Source organism: Lonchura striata, chromosome 5, assembly GCF_050655825.1.
Source record: "Lonchura striata isolate lonStrDom1 chromosome 5, ASM5065582v1, whole genome shotgun sequence".
Classification (NCBI taxonomy): domain Eukaryota; kingdom Metazoa; phylum Chordata; class Aves; order Passeriformes; family Estrildidae; genus Lonchura; species Lonchura striata.
In genome coordinates this window covers 56174210-56192384 of record NC_140707.1, presented here as the reverse complement: position 1 = coordinate 56192384, position 18175 = coordinate 56174210, and the positions used below count along the sequence as shown (strand labels likewise).

Sequence of the window (18175 nt, the reverse complement as noted above, 5' to 3'; positions counted from 1 at the left end):
TTTTTGAGATAACTGAGGTATGTTGGTGAGTAGGTAAACACAAGACTTTTTTAAGCCCTGTGATACTACTGCAGGTCTGTGAGACTCTTTGTCAGTTGGTCTAATTATAAAGAATTCTACCTTTACCTACAGATCTTGTCCTCATGCTTTCAAAGTATTACAGTAAAATAGTCAGCATTTAGAAGATGAAACCTTCTTTTCTGAAATATAAAATGCCAGACTTCCTAGTTCCCCTATAGCAATATAGAAGACATTCATGTCTTGAACATGTGTGCCACTGGTAAAGTAAGGAAATGTGGAGACAGTGCTGGATTTGATCAAGAATGTGATAATTGTCTGCCAGCAATAGAGATGGTAATATTAACTAGTAGTCTTTGTTGCCATTTACCCCTAAAGATGCCAGAGAGAAAGTTATTAGAATCAAAGTGTCAAGGCTGAGCTGAATATATTGGCCATTGGTGAAGATAAAAACAGTACATTTGATGTCTGCCTGGGTGTCCTGGGGATGCTTTTCAAGCTGATTGTTGTTTCATTTTTAGAGGCCTTACTCCTCCTGATGCAGAAATGTTATATATGCAAGAAGTGGAAAGAATGGAGGGCTATGGTGAAGAGACCTATCCTGCAAAGGTAAATGAGGTTTTCATCTTTGTCTAATTGTCCTTTTCTCCCTGTTTAGAGTGGTTACTTCCTGCCAAAAGTAAATAAAACCCAAAACACCCATAATTTTCTGCTCCAGAATTAATAAAAGCAGTTGTTTCTTAGGTAACTTTGCTTTTGAAGACTTTTTTCTCTACTTGCATAATTTTTTGCAATTTTTTACAGGACAGCCAAGGAAGTGACATATTCATTGGAGCATGTCTTGATGGTATCTTTGTGAAACACAAAAATGGTCGTCCTCCTGTTGTATTTAGGTTAGTATTGTTCTTTCATAGGATGTCTTAGTGAATTTCATATTTTAAGTTTGTTTCTCACAAGGAACAACAACTCTTAGACATATGTATTTATGCATTTGATAAACCTGAACATAGTCTCATAGTCATCATGCTACAGTGAATACTAAAGCCAGTGAGAATTTCTCAATGCATTACCTGCAAAAAGAATCTCTTTAAGACAGATCAATACTAAGACATGAATATTTAATATACAGTTGCATTGCAAAATATTTATTGAATCAAAAAGGAGCAATTCTCTGCACGTAGGGCATCTTAAATCCTGAGATTGTCATATCAATTAATACAGAAATATTCACTTGTGAAATTGTCCAGGAATTCCTTTCATATATTATATGTGGAGAGTTACATGATAATGTTTGTTTTATTATTTTGGATTCATACATTGTTTTAGTTTGTTATTGAATATTCTTATAGATTGTAGATGGAGCTCTGACTTACCTAAACACTTAAAATACATTCCTCACATGAAATGGCTTCCACTGACTTTAACATATATTGCTTGGGCATCTTTCAGAATAAAATTTTAAAAAAACATTTTGAGATTTTTTATAAAATTAGTCTTGGCAATTTAGTTTTTATTAAAGTAAGAAAGGGTTTATTCTTAGTGAACTTTAATCTTCTAGAATTGAATTTTTGACTGAATATGAACAGAAATCTTGAAATTCTATGGTCCAACAGTTACTGAAATTTCACTACTGGTGATTCTCTGGGATAAGAGAAAGTAGCCACCTATGCTTCTTTCTGTCAGTAGTTTTGTTTAACAGGATTTAGAAATTCACTACTGTTAAATGTTCTTCAGAAAAATTTCTGTCTCACCTGTGATAGGAGAGCTGATGCTGAACTCTTTTTAATTGTCTGGTGTCATCAAACTGCCCTGCTCTGCTTTTCTGCAGCATTAAATAACAGATGTACTTAAGAAATGCACAGGGAGAAGAATAAAGCTTTGTACATGCACTTCACGTAAATTCTCAAAGAATAGTGGATGCAGTGTCTGTAAACATAGAAAAAAAGTTGCACATCGGGAAGCATCAGAAAGTATTTCTATTCCAATTTCAGGATCCAATTTTCTGCTCTTTTGCTTGTTTGTGTATGACTGTGGGCAATTCCATCATGGATAGTAATATCATGTTATTTGGGTGGCAATAAAGCATAGACAAATGACCCATTAATATAATTTACAAAGACTGGGTTATGCTTGAGATTGGTTCAGGTAATTTCATAGTTGTGTCCACAAGGGCTTATGAACGAAGGCCTTTTGTTCTAAATCAAAATGGAGACATTAATATTTCTCTACCTCTTACACATGAGGCAATAGATATGGAAAATGCTAATAGACACCTCTATGTAATGAAAATGGGAGTCATATAAACACCTTTAGAGAGAGCCCTATATGCAGGTCATGTTTTTTCCATGTGTTTGTGTACTGCAGAATATTCTTTTAATAAATATATTATACAGGTTTTATTTACACTAACATAATACTAATGGTTCAAGCTAAAGTTGCATTTAAAAAGAAGATGAATAAATGTATTTTATGCAATCTAAATTTTTTTTCATCTGTCAGTGTGTGAGAGTTCTAGAAAATGTGCATAATAATGCCTTAAAAGCTTTGTTTAGTGTAGGTTTAATTTTTTTTTCCTGGAATGCTTTCAAGCAGATGGGACATTATAATTTACTGATGAATAAATTTGTCGAAATTTTATTTTTTTTAATAATTGGAAGAATTTCAAAGGGAAGACAAGTAATAATCTTACTGTACATATTGTACATCTTCCCAAGAGTTAGTCACACACATGTTTTCCTTTCAGCAGCCATTAATGGTATGGAAGTGATGGTCTCCAACTTGTTCAGATAGATTAATGAACTTTTCCACAGAATAATGAAATGTTATTTAATAGAATCATAGATTTATAGCATATACTGTCTTGAGAGGGACCCATCAGGACCATGGAGTCCAACTTCTGGCCCTGCACAGGACACCCCAGGAGTCACACCCTGTGTCCTGGAGCATTGTCCAAATGCTTCTTTAACTCTGTCAGGCTGGTGCTGCTCCCCACTTCTCTGGGCGGGGGGGGTCTTGCCCTGTGCCCAGCCACCCTCTGGGTGAAGCACTTTTTCCTGATACCCAACCTAAACCTTCCTTGACTCAGCTTCAGGCCATTCTCTCAGTCCTGTCACTGGTCACAGGATGGAAGAGATCAGTATCTGCCCCTCCTCTTCCCCTCATGAGGATGTTCTTTATCCACATTCTTGATGGTGGTTCTGGTTTGCAGTTGCATTTTTTGAGGTTTGAAAATCAGAGCTTGTCCAGTCATATCCTGTCCCTCTTGTCTGCAGGTGGCATGACATTGCCAACATGTCCCACAATAAATCCTTTTTCGCATTAGAATTGGCAAACAAAGAAGAGACAATTCAGTTCCAAACTGTGAGTACATTTTTATTTTTTTCTCTAATTCATCAGTTAATAAAAACAAATTAAGATTGATCATTTAACTCAAAGGTTAAAGGCTACTCTCTATATATTTAACAGTTTTGAACTGTATGAGTGAGTCAAATGTGATTACACTGTCTTTGGCCAGCTTTCTGTGGGAAGGCATTAAAAATTGGACCTTTTATGTTGAGTACATTGAAGCGTCTGATTATGTGGTCATAAAAATTTTCATCCATTCCAGTAAAATTCCTAGCATGTTTTTTTGACTTGAATCAGTAGCAATTAAAAATAAATATAGCCTTAGAGCTTTGCTGGAGTGGGCCATGGCATTCCTTGGAGAATTAATTTTATTCAGCATCTACCAGTTGCTTTTGTCAAAAGGGAGCTGTTGACAATCCTATGGCAGTATTAACTGTAATTGTGTTAGTGTTACAGCTGATAAGGGTCTGGAGCAAAAGGCTTCTACTTTCAAATAAGTAGATAATACTTTTTTCATAAGTCTAAGAAAATTGTTAGACTAGAGAGTATATTTGGGTCTGCAAAGTAGAGTTGTAGGGAAAACTTGGTGACATTAATAAAGTTACATTAAAATTAAATCAGTCAATGGTATTTTAATCTTAAAAATTTCAGTGGCTTGTCTGAAAGCAAGTGAAGGGTATAAATGTTTGACTTAATGCAAATATTGGGTTTTGTTTTTTTGGCAGGAAGATATGGAAACAGCAAAATATGTGTGGAGGATGTGTGTGGCTAGACACAAGTTTTACAGACTAAATAAATGCAGCCTGTAAGTAGAATACATTAGCAAAACTCTTGGTGCCCTTGCAGCTTCCACTGGGAAGTGAAATCTCCCACTCCCTCTCTAAAGTCTTTACTGTCCTCTTTAGATGACTTGGGTTCATTTTCTTAATCTTTTTTGAGAAAATACTTACCATCAGTTTTTGAAATACATCCTGAAATACATCAGAAGGCAATATTAAGTGCTGAAATCTTACCATAAGTAATAATGTTTGGCCTTTGCTTCTGGATCACAGTGCTGTGAGAGACTTCAGTTGCTTTGGGGTCTAATATTGCTATAGTTTGTGAGCTGCTGGAACCAGCAGGGTTTTGGCCTGTGTTTGGCTGAACTGCTCTGAAAGGACACTAGAGGCTTTAAAAGGGCGGGCAGTGCATGTGAAGCACTCCTGAAATGTGCTGGATTGACAGCTAAGAGGTATGTGGTTCTTCAGATATCCATGGAATCTGTATAGCTCCAGTAGCACCAGTGCAAAGTAAATTTAATACAATTCATCAAATTAAATTTAAATGGGCTGGTATCCAACTTGTAAATCAATGGCTGGAATTTGAGCTACTTTACTGGAACAGCTTTCCTTCAGTTAAGTTTCTTCAGTCAAAGAACAAAGAATTAGACACAGTGAATAATCTGTCATTGGACTGGTTCCCATACGTTTCACTCCTTTTCATACATGGGAAGATAGATGTTTGATATCTGCTGAGGCCTGTGGAAAAATCAAATATTTTGTGCCACATGTGACTCAGTGTGTTTAATGCTAATTTATTTGAAAAGTAAGATAAATTTGAAATAGAGTAAACCACATACCTCAAAGCTTGTAAACTTGACTGTCTTTTGAGAGTGATAAGAAACATTGATAGAAGTAGTGTGTTCATGGGACTTCCGCATTTCTGTCTAAGTAACATCAGATCAGTAGTTCTATATTTAATGTCTCTAGAATTTCTTATTGTAACCACAATGTGGCTTTACATGAGGTCAAGTCCTCAAAAAAACTTTTCTAGTTATTTCTTCTCTTAATATTTCTTGTCATCTGGTCCTGTAGCTGAAAACTGTCTTATGCATGCCTGTATCAACTTACGGTTTTTTTCTAAATCTGTACATACCTTGTCTTTAGAGACTCCTTGGACTCTCCACCTGAGGAGGGCTCCCAGAAATCTTCCCTCATTCTTTCCCTTCCACGCTTTCCAATCCTTTCTCGTCCTTCACTTCCCAAAGGGTGAGCTTAAAAACATCTTTCTCACTAAAAAAATAGCAGTTTTCTGCATTTGTATCATGCTATCTTTTGACTTGTCTTGCTATGAGATGCAGAGCAGAGGTGCAGTGTAGGGTGGGGGGAAAAGGAGCTTAAGACTTCAGAACTTTAAGTCTGGGAGCCAATCCACAAATTATGAAAATTCATTACCATTAGCATCAATGTTTGAACATACAAATGCTAATGCAGTATAGTAATGCTCTACAGTTCCTGTAACATCTGTCCCCATACAGTTTTATGTCTGACTTGTAGAACAGGCAATGTGTAGAACAGGAGATTAACTGAGATATTTTGATCTTAGGGTTTTGATTTTGCCTTGTGATGGGGGCTAATGAGAGAGACTCGTGTGGAAGACTAACACAGGCCTGGCTCCTGGAAATGTAGAGTGATCTTTAATTGAATTTGGGAGTTCTTTCTGATTTTTGAAATAGGTCTTGCTAAGAATAATTTCTTACCATTAAATTTCTTCTGTAGGCAAACTCAGCCAGTTACAGTGAATCCTGTTAGAAGACGATCTTCATCCAGGATGTCTATGGTAAGGAAAGCAAATAGCTTTATGTTTGCATTTTTATGGATTTCAGTTGACTTTGAATCAAATATTACTTCCCCTCAGTGAAATGAAATGAGCAGTGAAAAAGATGAGTATCTAAATAGTAAAATTAAAACATTTTCAATGAAAAATATTTTAAATACCTCTGTTTTCAGTTTGAACTCTGTCTCTAGGTGACTCTTCTAGATGTCAGATGGCAAGACAGTCTTGGGTTAGTGGAGTGTAATTTCAAGGTTTTTCTCCTGGTTTTTAAATTATTTTTTATGTGACCTCAAAGGACAAACTTACATTGCAGATTTAGAGAAATTATTTAAGACTAAGACTTTGTATGTGCTTATTTGTAGTATTATACACATTATAATATAATATAGTATATAATGAACATTATTACTATGTATACAGTATTATATATAATGTTTATATATACCTATATAAAATGGTATATATTATGTATTTAAAAAAGTCAAGAATTCTTTTTAAAATGAGTAATCAGTTTTTAACTAACAGTAAGATGTTTGCTTTTTTAGCCCAAGCCTCAGCCTTATATGATGCCCCCACCACCTCAGCTGCATTACAATGGTCATTATAGTGAACCATATGCAACTTCCCAAGGTAAGTTCATAAAGTCCATGGCCACACTACACAATTTTAGAAGGAAAAAACGTAATTTATATTTGTAGCTACTTTAGCTATAGCTGAGTAAATAGGTGAATATGGGGTAGGTTTGTACTAGAACAGTCATTGAAGTGCTTGCTGCTACTCTAGACACGTAGGCTAATGTGAAATACAGTCATGGAATCACAGAATTATTTAGGCTGGAAAGGACCTTTAGGATCAAGTCCAACCATCAACACAGCACCCTCAAATCCATCAGTAAACCATGTCCCCAGGTGCCACATCTACAGGTCTGTTAAATACCTCCAGGGATGATGATTCCACCACTTCCCTTGACAAGCCTGTTCCAGTGCTTCACCACTCTTTCCAAGAAGATATTTCCTAATATCCAATCTAAACCTCCCCTGATGCAACTTCCCTGAGGCCATTCCCTCTTGTCCTGCCACTTGTTAGCTGGGAGGACACAAACACACTGCAGCCTTCTTTCAGATAGTTGTAGAGAGCAGTAAGGTTCTTCCTGAGCCTCTTTTTCTCCAGGATAAACAGCCGTGGTTTCCTCCACTGTTCCTCCTCCATATCCTCTCCTATGGGAGATGAGCAATTCTAGTTAGGAGAGCATGTACAGCAGCTGTAGACTGAGGAGTCTTGTATGAGTTTAAGCTGACCTTTGCTTTTTCTGGTTCATATATCAGACTGGTATGTTACAGCATTGTGAGATCCTTGTCAATATTGGTCTTAATAGCTGCAAAGAGATTGTCCCAACAATTTACACAACTAAGATTTTTTTTTAAAAATTAAATCCAGAAGGCAGGAAGAGAGACATTTGTCTAAGTTTGCTAGACTACAAGGTGTAGATGAATTCAAAGTCTAAAGAGGTTTGCAAGTTATGGACTTGGTATATATTTGATTGAAATAAAGGAAGAAAAAACCCCAAGCAAACCCTAACTAACCTTCTGAAGCAATGTAGACTCCTTATCTTAGCAGTTTACAGTAGAGTCATGGCTGCTTACTCTCATTATTTTGATTGTTACACATTGTGTTTTTAATTAACAAAGTTGCTGCCCTGAAGAGCTGAATCTAATATTGTACAAAGTCTCCTCAAGTTTGATAAGAACTTTTCAGACCTACAAATGTGCTGCTTAAATAGTACTCTAAAAGGCCAGCTCACTTGGAAAGGAATAAGCACATTTTCTTTCTAAGCAGAGTTACACAGGTCTGAATGAAATACAGGTATTCAGCTACATTCAGAATGTAACCGAATTCTTTGCAGTTTAGGGTTTTAAGTATTGCTGGGTACTTGCTACTAAAAGAGTCCTATTATTGAACATTTTTTTTCATAAAACAATTTTTGATTGTCAGCAAATTCATTAACCTAAGTGTGGCATTTATTTTGGTGAACCCAGACAGTTAAATCATGAAGGCTTCTACAGTAATGACTGAATCTGGAGACTGCCAAATTGTACATCCAATGAAACAGTAATTAAAATGATTAAATATGTCTTGGATGTATAAACTGTTAGAGCATTTTCTTTACAGTGTAGGTATATATATGTGTGTATGTGAACAATATGTGGTGGTAGTTTAAACTGCCTCCAAAATTTCTAGAGAAAAGTTAATTTGATTTTTTTGAGGTCTTGTGGTTCTATATCTACATATATCCTGAAGGAGTAGAAGAGAGAAGAGCAAGGGGTTTTGTTTGCTTGTTATGGGGCTGTTCTTAGGTTTTTGGTGGTATTTTTGTTTTTCTGTTGTGTTTTTTTTTTTCTTTCTTTGCTGTTTAAACCAATTTCATTAGTGCAAATCCTAGTATAGACATTAGTTTTTTTAGTGGTGTGGCTTAAGGTTGATATGGATTTTGTTTATCTTGGACTGAAACTTAGGAAGCCTATCCTAAACAGAAGAAATAATTCTTAAACAGACAGTGTTTTCCATAGGGATTTACATGACTAAAATAAACATAGTACATTATTCTGGTGTATATACCTTGGATGTCAACAACAACAGAAAAGCTGGAATTTTGGTTTGGGTTTTTTCCTTCCCATTTCAACACATATCTAAAAATAAGTGAGGTTTTAAAAATCACAAACATTGCCTTAGCTACATCTTAATAGAGGATAGCTTTGTTTGATGTCCTGGACATAAAGATTGTTCTTAAACTTTGCTTGCAGATAACCTCTTTGTGAGCAGTCAGAATGGATACTACTGTCACTCTCAGACTAGCTTGGATAGAACCCCTCATGACTACAGTGGTCGGATCCGCAATGGGAGTGTCTATAGTGCACACAGCACAAACTCCTTGAACAATCCACAGCATTACTTGCAGCCATCCCCCATGTCCTCCAACCCAAGCATTACTGGAAGCGATGTCCTCAGAACTGATTATGTCCCATCACACAGACACAGTGCACTAATACCACCTTCTTATCGTCCCACGCCAGACTATGAGACTGTGATGAGACAGCTCAACAGGGGGATGGTGCACACAGATAGGCAGAGTCATTCAATGAGAAATCTTAACATCAGCAACTCATACGCTTACAGCAGGCCTGATGCCTTAGTTTACAGTCAGCCTGAAATTCGGGAGCATGCCCACTTTGCTGCCCCACAGTCTAACCATTATCCATTTAACCTGAACTACAGCTTCCACAGCCAATCCCCCTACCCCTATCCTGCTGAGAAGCGCCCAGTTGTCGGGGCAGTCAGTGTGCCTGAGCTGACAAATGTGCAGCTCCAGTCTCAGGATTACCCGGCACCAAATATAATGAAGACTCAAGTCTATCGGCCGCCTCCCCCATACCCGTACCCAAGACCTGCAAACAGTACTCCAGACCTTTCACGGCACATCTACATCAGCAGCAGCAATCCTGATCTCATCACAAGGCGAGTGCACCACTCTGTCCAGACATTTCAGGAAGACAGCCTGCCTGTGGCTCATTCTCTTCAGGAGGTCAGTGAACCTCTGACATCGGCACGCCACGCTCAGCTGCAGAAAAGGAACAGTATTGAAATAGCAGGCTTGACTCCCAGCTTTGAAGGAATAAGAATTAAAGAGAGGACCATGTCAGCTTCTGCAGCAGATGTGGCTCTTCCAAGAGTTATCTCAGAAGGGTCACAGCCCAACATTCTGATGGAGAGAACGAAGCAAAAAGAAGCTGAGCAAGAAGAATGTGTGAACTGTGATCACAAGAAAACCCTTTCAGATGCCACTATGCTGATTCACAGTAGTGAGGAAGAAGAAGAATTTGAAGAAGAGAATAAGGCCAGTACAAGTCTTTCTCCTCTCCCTGAAGATCAAACACAACTTTCATCTGTTATGGGAGGTTATTCTCATGATTCAGTACTAAACTACCCTTATAGCTCTGTTGCTTCATCTGCTGGCCCTTTGCATATCCTTGAGCCTAAATTACACATCACAGAAGCAGAAAAGAGAATGAAAGATTTGAGCCCTGTTCATTTACTAGTAGAAAGCCAGGTACAGAGAAGAGGGGAAGGACTGCTTACTCCATCTATGTCAGAATCTGATCTTACAACATCAGGGAGATACAGAGTAAGGAAAGATTCAGTAAAGAAGAGACCTGTGTCTGATCTTTTGTCCGGGAAGAAGAATATTGTGGAAGGCCTTCCCCCTCTAGGTGTAAGTGGATACTATTTGTCTTGTTTTGGGTTGTCTGTAGCAGTTGATTGTTGTTTTTGTTTGAGATTTGGGGTTCTTTTAGTCAGTCTGAGATGCTTTTAAAACATTTAAATTAAAGTTACCTTAAACTTGACCTTTATATTTCTACGTTTCCCTGGTTAACTTTGATTAGCTATCTTTTATCCCCTTCTCTGCCATGTCTGAGTTCTGTTTGTTTAGTTCCAACCACACAAATCCAGCTGTTCAATCTCCATCCATCAGAAAATCAACCTGGCTAGGACCTTTAGAAGGAGCTAATTTAAAATCAGTTCTAGATCCCTATTCTGCCCTCCTTCTTATCTGGAGCAGAAGCAACTCTTTCCATTCAACTTTCTTATCTTTCTCTCACTGAAGAATGATATGTAGCTGAAATGTTTACTTTTTTACCTGCTTCTTGACCTAAGAGGGAACCTGACACCTTAAGGAATAAATTCTTTCCTTGCATTTGCTTCTTTACTTCATGCCTTCCTTTTTTCCTATCCTCTCCCTTTTGCCTTCTCTTCAAGCTGTTTTTATCCCACTGAAGGTATTTCTTGCTTGCCATATCTCTTTCTCCTACTCCAATCTTAGGACACCATAAATAGTAAGAAAACCTGCAAGTTTCACCATTCCCATAATTCCCACCTCATAGAAACATCAAGGTCTGTGTGGACTGCACAATTTCACTGGCACTCCTTAGTGCCCAGTTCTCTTTAAAATATTGTTCAGTTTTATGTAGTTTGTGGTAGATTTCAGGTGCTAATAGAGGAAGACCATTTTATATTATTATTTTGCATTTTAAAATTGATACCTGAGTTAGTGTCAAATAGCTTTCTGCACAAATTAAAATGTAGGGGAGCTGCTATATAACTTGTACTGCTGTGATAACAGCAGATACTGCAAAAACTAATCAGTGCAAAAGCTATGTATTGAAATAGTTACTACTTTCACAAGTTTTTGATTGTTAGATGTGCTATACATGGAGTTGAACACAATGAAATGAACCTCCATCAGTTTAAATTCATTTTATAATTGTGTATATTTTTCTACATTTTTTTTCTCCTGTTTTTTTTAGTGTATATATATAGGGGAAAAAAGGAATACCTTCCTCATTGTGTTCACATTTAGATAGTCACTTAGTATTTGTTCTGCAAAAGATACATTTTCAGACAGTAATGTGTCTACCAAAATCACACCCTGCTTTTCCTTTTGACAGTTAATTAGTTATGACATGTTCCTGTCAACTTTTAAATTAAATTAATATTAGAGCTTCTTCATTGGAAATGTTTGTAACATAGTTTTTGGTTCAGAAACATTTAAGTGTTGCATAATACAGAAATGTACCTTTCTGTATTCATAATGGAGGTGAATAGCCCCAACCAATGCTTGCACATTTTGCTTTTCAATGAACTTTTATTGTTTTGTTTGTGTTCACTTCACTTTCAAATGCAGTCTCATCCTGTTAGCTTTGTCTTCCTATTTCTTACCACCATTTAACTTTTGAAGGCATTGCTTATCATCCAAGCAGCTTATGCACTTATATTTTCAGTGTATTTTTGTTAACAATTAAACTAAGCAATGGTAGGAATGATGAAGTTTCCTCTTACCCTTTTTAAAAGAATAATTTGAATTTTTTTTTTTTTCATAGAAATCCCCCTTTGATATTTTTCATCAAATAATGAATGGAATTCCATAATTTAGATTCATGGCCCGGTCCACTGTCTGCAGTTCTGTGTTCATGTTTTGTATGTCAAGTTTGTTGCAAACTTAGTAAAACATTTAACTATATCCAAATATCTTAAAGGCATATGACATTGCCTGCTTGTAGGGAAGAAAAGTGCCTGCAAACTGAATAGTCTACTAAGGAATCATTTTTATGTATTTTTGGGTTTGGGAAGTGATCCCAGGTCTGTTCAAGAATGTTAAATATCCAAAGTTGCCACCTCACACCCTCAGTCATGAGCTTTGTAGAGAACAATATTTGTCATTCTCATGCAGTTTCATTAACCTGTCTGGAATGAAGACAGACCTGTGTTGTGTCCTTGGAGGAATGTAGTCCCACCACCCTAATCTCTCACTGCAGTGCTTATCAAAAAAAAAAGGTCAGAGCTGTTCACAGAAGGGGCCAGAGAATTATCTTTTGCTTAGTTGAACTCATCTGGTTTCTGCCTTATAACTTCATCAGATATTTAAGAATATTTACAAGTTTTAGCTTTTCTTTTGCAGGGTATGAAAAAGAATAAAAATGATGCAAAAAAAATGGGTCCTCTGAAGCTAGCTGCCCTAAATGGACTGGCACTGACTAGAATGCCTCTGCCAGATGAGGGGAAGGAAGAACCAACGAGAGCAACTAATGATGAACGAGTATGTTGAAGTTTTTTTAGTGCTTGATTTACACTAGCAATTTTTCAAAATTACATGATTATGGATGACACATTTTATTGACTATAAAATGCTTCACAATGCAAATTCTGAGAATAGAAACTAAATAAAAAGATTCTAGATTGACAAGTCATTGCTAGAAGTATTGGGTGTCATCTTCTTTAAGATGACAGTGATTCAACTATAGTTTACCCTTTAAACATACAGGAAGTGAATTAACTAGTACCTACTGATATATTTTTGTGCAACTCATCCTGCTTTCGCTCTTAATTTTGGGTTTTCCAGAGTGAAAAAGGTGTGAAATTTAAAATTCTGAGTGTGAGATTGATTTTATTTGCAATTATTAGTTATTTGTATGGTGCTTAGAGTAAGTTTTGCAGTTAAATTGCATCCCCAGAATACAGCTTATGCAGATTGTATTTTTCTGTTTTGTTCACATAAAGCCCATAAAATATAGATGGAACTTGTTTGATCTGCTGAAATTTTAAACTCAGTAAAGGGTGATCAATGAGAGGACATCAGGTTCTAGCATTTGAGGATCATTCTTTGAGAAATATAAGACTCCATCAGGTTGTGTCAGGATAAAAAAACGTAAGTCAATCTGCTTCAGCCTGTCCCATGTATCATTCAAGAAGTACAAGAAAGTGACATACTGTCCATATTCAGGCTGGCACAGGCTATGAAGAACAGTGCTGCCATCACACCTCTGACCAGGGAGCAACTAGATACACCAAATTCCACAGCGATTATTGCCCATTCTGCAAGTGATCTCTAGAGAATCCAGTTCTGAGCATGGCTGGGCATCCTCAGCTGCAGGTCCCCTCTAGCTTAGTTTTGTTTCTAGTGACTAGGAATCTAATCTAGGGATTAGAACCTGAAGGAATAGTCCTACTCTCACCAGCTGCAGTTTAAATGAACAGACCAAGAAAATTAATTGCAAATCACTCAGTAATGTGTTGAACTACATATACATTGCTTAAGATGCTAAGGGACAAAAATGAACATTGTGTTACTGAGATACAGGTTTACTGAGATACCAGTGCTGGTTATTTCGTCTTACCTAGAGCCATCATCTCTTTCTGGGTTGACCTTTACTGGATGCAGCTGTGTTTGTATTCAGCTAGCTCTGCCCAAAGCAGTTGTGCCAAAGAAGAAACCATGAAGTCAAGAAGTGACAGAGTAATGTCACTACACTTCCTCTTCAGGCAGTCATGTAGAGGTAGAATAAATACCGTGAGATTGGAGTAGTTCCTAAAACAGCTGAGAAGAGGCAATGCAAAGTAGATATGTGACATAAAGGAAGCCCAGAGTGCAGGTATTTTAGAAGATAAGTTTAGTGTTGATTCAGTGCCTGTTTCATTGCTCAGCTTCATGCAATTATCAGTTTAAATATGTGAATTTAACCTAAAGATAATAAAGGCGCTTGTGCAGTTGATGTATTGCTGTGCAAATTGCATGTGATGGAAATTTACACCTTCCTCTGCAACATTTGGCATACTTACTTGATATAAGACACTTCTATGACCTGATACCACAGAGCAGTTGCTGTAAGAATCTGGGGACATGTGACATAGATTAAATTTTCTGGCTGAAGTCTTACATATTATTCCTCCTTATTGTTGGCAAAGAGATACAGAAATTCCAGAAGTGTCTTATGATTTAGCAACAACTTGGTTTCAAAAGAATAAAGGGGAGGAGGGAGTATTTTATTAAATAAAAAAGATTGAATTATACTATTAGAAAAAATTCTGGGTTTATACTTTAACTGCAGCAAGTTTCTAAGGCTGCTCTCCTGCTGTAAGCAAAATTTAGTTTTCCTCCATCCAAACAACTACGTTTGTGAGGTTTTTTATTATTATTTTTGGGTTTATTATAAGGTTAGAGGAGACCTTTCAAATGATGTAATCCAGCTGCTATGTTGAGCAGGTTGATCAAAGGTATTTGAAGCAGTATGCAGTATGGTATAGCTGTCTTGTTGGCCAATTTTTTTCTCCCCATATGGGCTGTCTTTACAGAAACTATGAAGAAACTTTTCCTTTACCAGCAGTATCCATATAAATCTTTGTGACCTAATGAAGTATAACAGGCTGCTTATTTTTCACTTGAACAAAATTCCTGCCGGTTAGGGGTTGCCTCTAATTTATTCTGGTATGTTTGTGGAAACATTAACAGCTGGAAAAGCATTGAAGAAATACGGAGGAGAAGAAAATACATACATTTTATCCTTCATGAATTCTCGGAATGTGACTTTGTATGGCTGGCTGTGTTCTGTGTTGCAGTGCAGAGCTCTGGAGCAGCGGCTGGAGCAGGGGATGGTGTTCACCGAGTACGAGCGCATCCAGAAGAAAAGGCTGATGGATGGCGAGTGCTCCATAGCTCGGCTGCCGGAGAACGCCGAGAGGAACCGCTTCCAGGACGTCCTTCCTTATGATGATACCAGAGTGGAGCTGGTCCCAACCAAAGAAAATAACACTGGTTACATCAATGCATCTCATATCAAGGTGAGAGAAATTTCCCAGTTCGTGTGCTAACTAAAAATGAATTTGGCCATCAATTTTTGGTTTGGTGAGATCAGTGACAATCCCTCCATTTCTCTCTCTTTTCTTCTCCAGAAGTTTCTTATCACCTAGAATACTGGAGGGTTCATTATTGGAGTGATCTTCTGCATTTTGCTTCTGTGTTGATTTGATCTACTGTCACTTTTCTGTGTTCTCTCTCTGGGGATTGTTGCTAACAGAAGGAATGTCCATTCTTCCCAGAGCTAAGGAGGCAAATAGATTTAAAACAAACTGGGATCCTCTGCAATGACTATGATATTGTTGAGCTACAGTGACAATGATTGTTTCTTCTTTTTCTGTACTCTCAGACAGTATCCACAAGCTAGCTAGTAAGCTAGCTCCTAGCTTAAGCATTTTTGGATGGTTAGAACCAGGGGGAAACTGACTTTTTTAAAACTTTCATCTGCCCTCTTTCCCCATCCTTAACTATTTAAGCTATGTTTAAAAGAATTTGAAGGGTGACTTCAAGAACTTTGAAGGCACTTCATTCATTTTTCAATATATTTATCTGCTCTAAGTGCAACTACAGTTGACTTCATGCTTTTTCTGAAAAGAGTTGAGATTATCAAAACAGCACTTGTGTTGCTGTCTTTTTTTTAATAAATCTGTTTGTATACCAACATGGCATCATAGTTTCTCTGCTTCATTCACAAATGTTGACCCATCTCAAGCAAGATAGTATTTTTTCAAGAAACAACAACTGGTACTGAAATAATATTTACAGCACCTGAGTATGAATTTGCTAAAATACCTTAATTTCACAAAAGAAAAATAGAATTTTGTTTTCTCAGTTTTACATGATGCTTGTGATATAAAATATATTTATTTAGCTATGAACCTGTACGATTGTGTCTCTTGTGCATCTAAGATGCAGCTAAAAATGGGGCAGCTATAACTCACAATGGGGTCCTACTTCTGTGGTGCAGTCTTTTTTCATTTTGTGGATCTTCAAATGACTGATGTTAGAGCTGGGGAGAGGGTTTTCAATAGTTACTAATTTAATGTCTTTATTTTTACAGATCTCTGTTGGTGGCATAGAGTGGGATTATATTGCCACGCAGGGCCCTTTGCAAAATACATGTCAGGATTTCTGGCAGATGATCTGGGAACAAGGGATTGCGATCATAGCTATGGTCACGGCAGAGGAAGTGAGTATAAATTGAGTCAGGTTTCTCCTAGAAATTCCACAACAATTTTTTTATAATCAGTTAGAGGAAGGGGATCTTTCCTCCAACTACTAGACTGATCAAAGATATGTTTCTAGTGACCCCTTTCTGTCTTGATTCCCTTGACAAAAAAATGAATTTGTAAACTCCCGCTGTAAAGTTGGTTTTCTCAGTAAGAGGCCACAACACGCTAGTACTGCTCAGTAGAGGAGAGATACATTTGTTACTACAGGAACTTTAGCTGTGTGAACGTTTTTAGGTTTCTTGTTAAGCAAGTGTTCTGCTTTTAAGGAAAGTGGGAGAGAAAAAAGCTTCAGATACTGGCCACGTCTTGGTTCAAGACACAACACTGTGACGTATGGAAGATTTAAGATTACCACGCGGTTCCGTACCGACTCAGGCTGCTATGCAACGACAGGTTTGAAGATTAAACATCTTCTCACAGGACAGGAGAGAACTGTTTGGCATTTGCAGTATACTGACTGGCCAGAGCATGGCTGTCCAGAAGATTTGAAGGGATTTTTATGTAAGTTCTATTTAATAGCTTTGCTTTGGGGTGTGGTTTGGGGTGGTTTTTTTTATACCTTTAAAAATGGCTACTCTATATGAAGTATAGAGTACTTCATATATAGAAGTATATTCATATATACTGAATTATATTTTTTGCAGGAATATACCTGACAGTTTATTAAAATGACTCCTTCTGTCTAAAGCAAATAATTTACCAGAAGTCCATATAGAATAAGACATAATTGCACCCCATACTACACATTTGAGTATGTTGCAGAAGTAGCAAGATGGCCACAAGCTGTCTTTAGTAGAAACAGGGGAACGAGGCAAGGAAATCCTTACAAAAGTTAGATGATCCTTGTAGATGCTATGGTTGGGGTATGACTTGTGATTTATACAATGTATAATTTTTCCGTGGCATGTTAATTGTTAAATTACTGCTTTCTGGTGGTTATAAAGCATAATAGCAAAGCTTATGGGGCTTCATCTCCTACATGAATTATTCTTATCTCGTTGAACGTGATAGCGTACTTGGAGGAGATCCAGTCCGTGCGGCGCCACACCAACAGCACGGCAGAGCCGAGGAGCGCGAACCCCCCGCTGCTGGTGCACTGCAGTGCGGGCGTGGGGCGGACAGGCGTGGTCATACTGGCAGAGATCATGATCGCCTGCTTGGAACACAATGAGGCGAGCCCTTTTTCTCTCTTGTGCTTTAAAGAACGTTAGGTACTAGAAAAGTCAATAACCTGCCTAAAATGTGTGATGGCTGTTCATCTGAGCAGCTGTTGGGAGAGGCCTTACAACTGTGCTTGAAATGGCTCTTGGGAATTCAACAGAAGTTAATAATCTTCCAGAACTGCCCACATGCACACCAGGCACTGGAATGCTCATTTGGATTCTTGACTCCCTAAGATGTTGAGTCATTGAGTGGAGCAAGGTATACCCTGGGCCAGTGAGCATATTTCAGGATTTCATTCTGATTTTGCTGCTCCTTGCTTTAATTAGAACGGATAATATTCAAGAACATGCTGTGCAGCCAGTCTCTGTACTTGTTATTTTGTTCCTAAGTGCAGTGTATTTGCAGTATTAGTCTCAGTAGAGGATGAAGTGATAGTTTGATAGAATAAAATCAGTCCTATCAAATTCTAGCCTGAAGGGGACAGCTGTTAAATATTTATTAATAATATGTCAACTGAAACTCAACAAATTTACGGTTTTATTGTGCATCCTTCTCCTAACACTGTGGCTTTCCCAGATGATTGTGGTGTAGTGTAGTGCAGTCCATATTGCAGGCAGGGGCAATGAATTGTCAGAGC

The 18175-nt window shown here is 37.5% G+C and overlaps 1 protein-coding gene across 2 annotated transcripts in view; it reads left to right on the top strand.

The window, feature by feature from the left end:
* PTPN21 (protein tyrosine phosphatase non-receptor type 21) overlaps positions 1-18175 on the top strand; it is a 43857-nt gene that overhangs the window by 19099 nt on the left and 6583 nt on the right. The window contains exons 7-19 of one of the 2 annotated variants that reach the window (XM_021540962.4): positions 540-627; positions 823-911; positions 3291-3378; positions 4089-4168; positions 5289-5390; positions 5901-5961; positions 6504-6588; positions 8760-10225; positions 12470-12607; positions 14905-15126; positions 16203-16331; positions 16641-16875; positions 17386-17546. In XM_021540962.4, coding sequence (XP_021396637.3) covers positions 540-627; positions 823-911; positions 3291-3378; positions 4089-4168; positions 5289-5390; positions 5901-5961; positions 6504-6588; positions 8760-10225; positions 12470-12607; positions 14905-15126; positions 16203-16331; positions 16641-16875; positions 17386-17546 — 2944 coding nt within the window. The remainder of the gene's footprint in view (positions 1-539; positions 628-822; positions 912-3290; positions 3379-4088; positions 4169-5288; positions 5391-5900; positions 5962-6503; positions 6589-8759; positions 10226-12469; positions 12608-14904; positions 15127-16202; positions 16332-16640; positions 16876-17385; positions 17547-18175) is intronic. The other variant, XM_021540963.4, reaches the window with a different exon arrangement.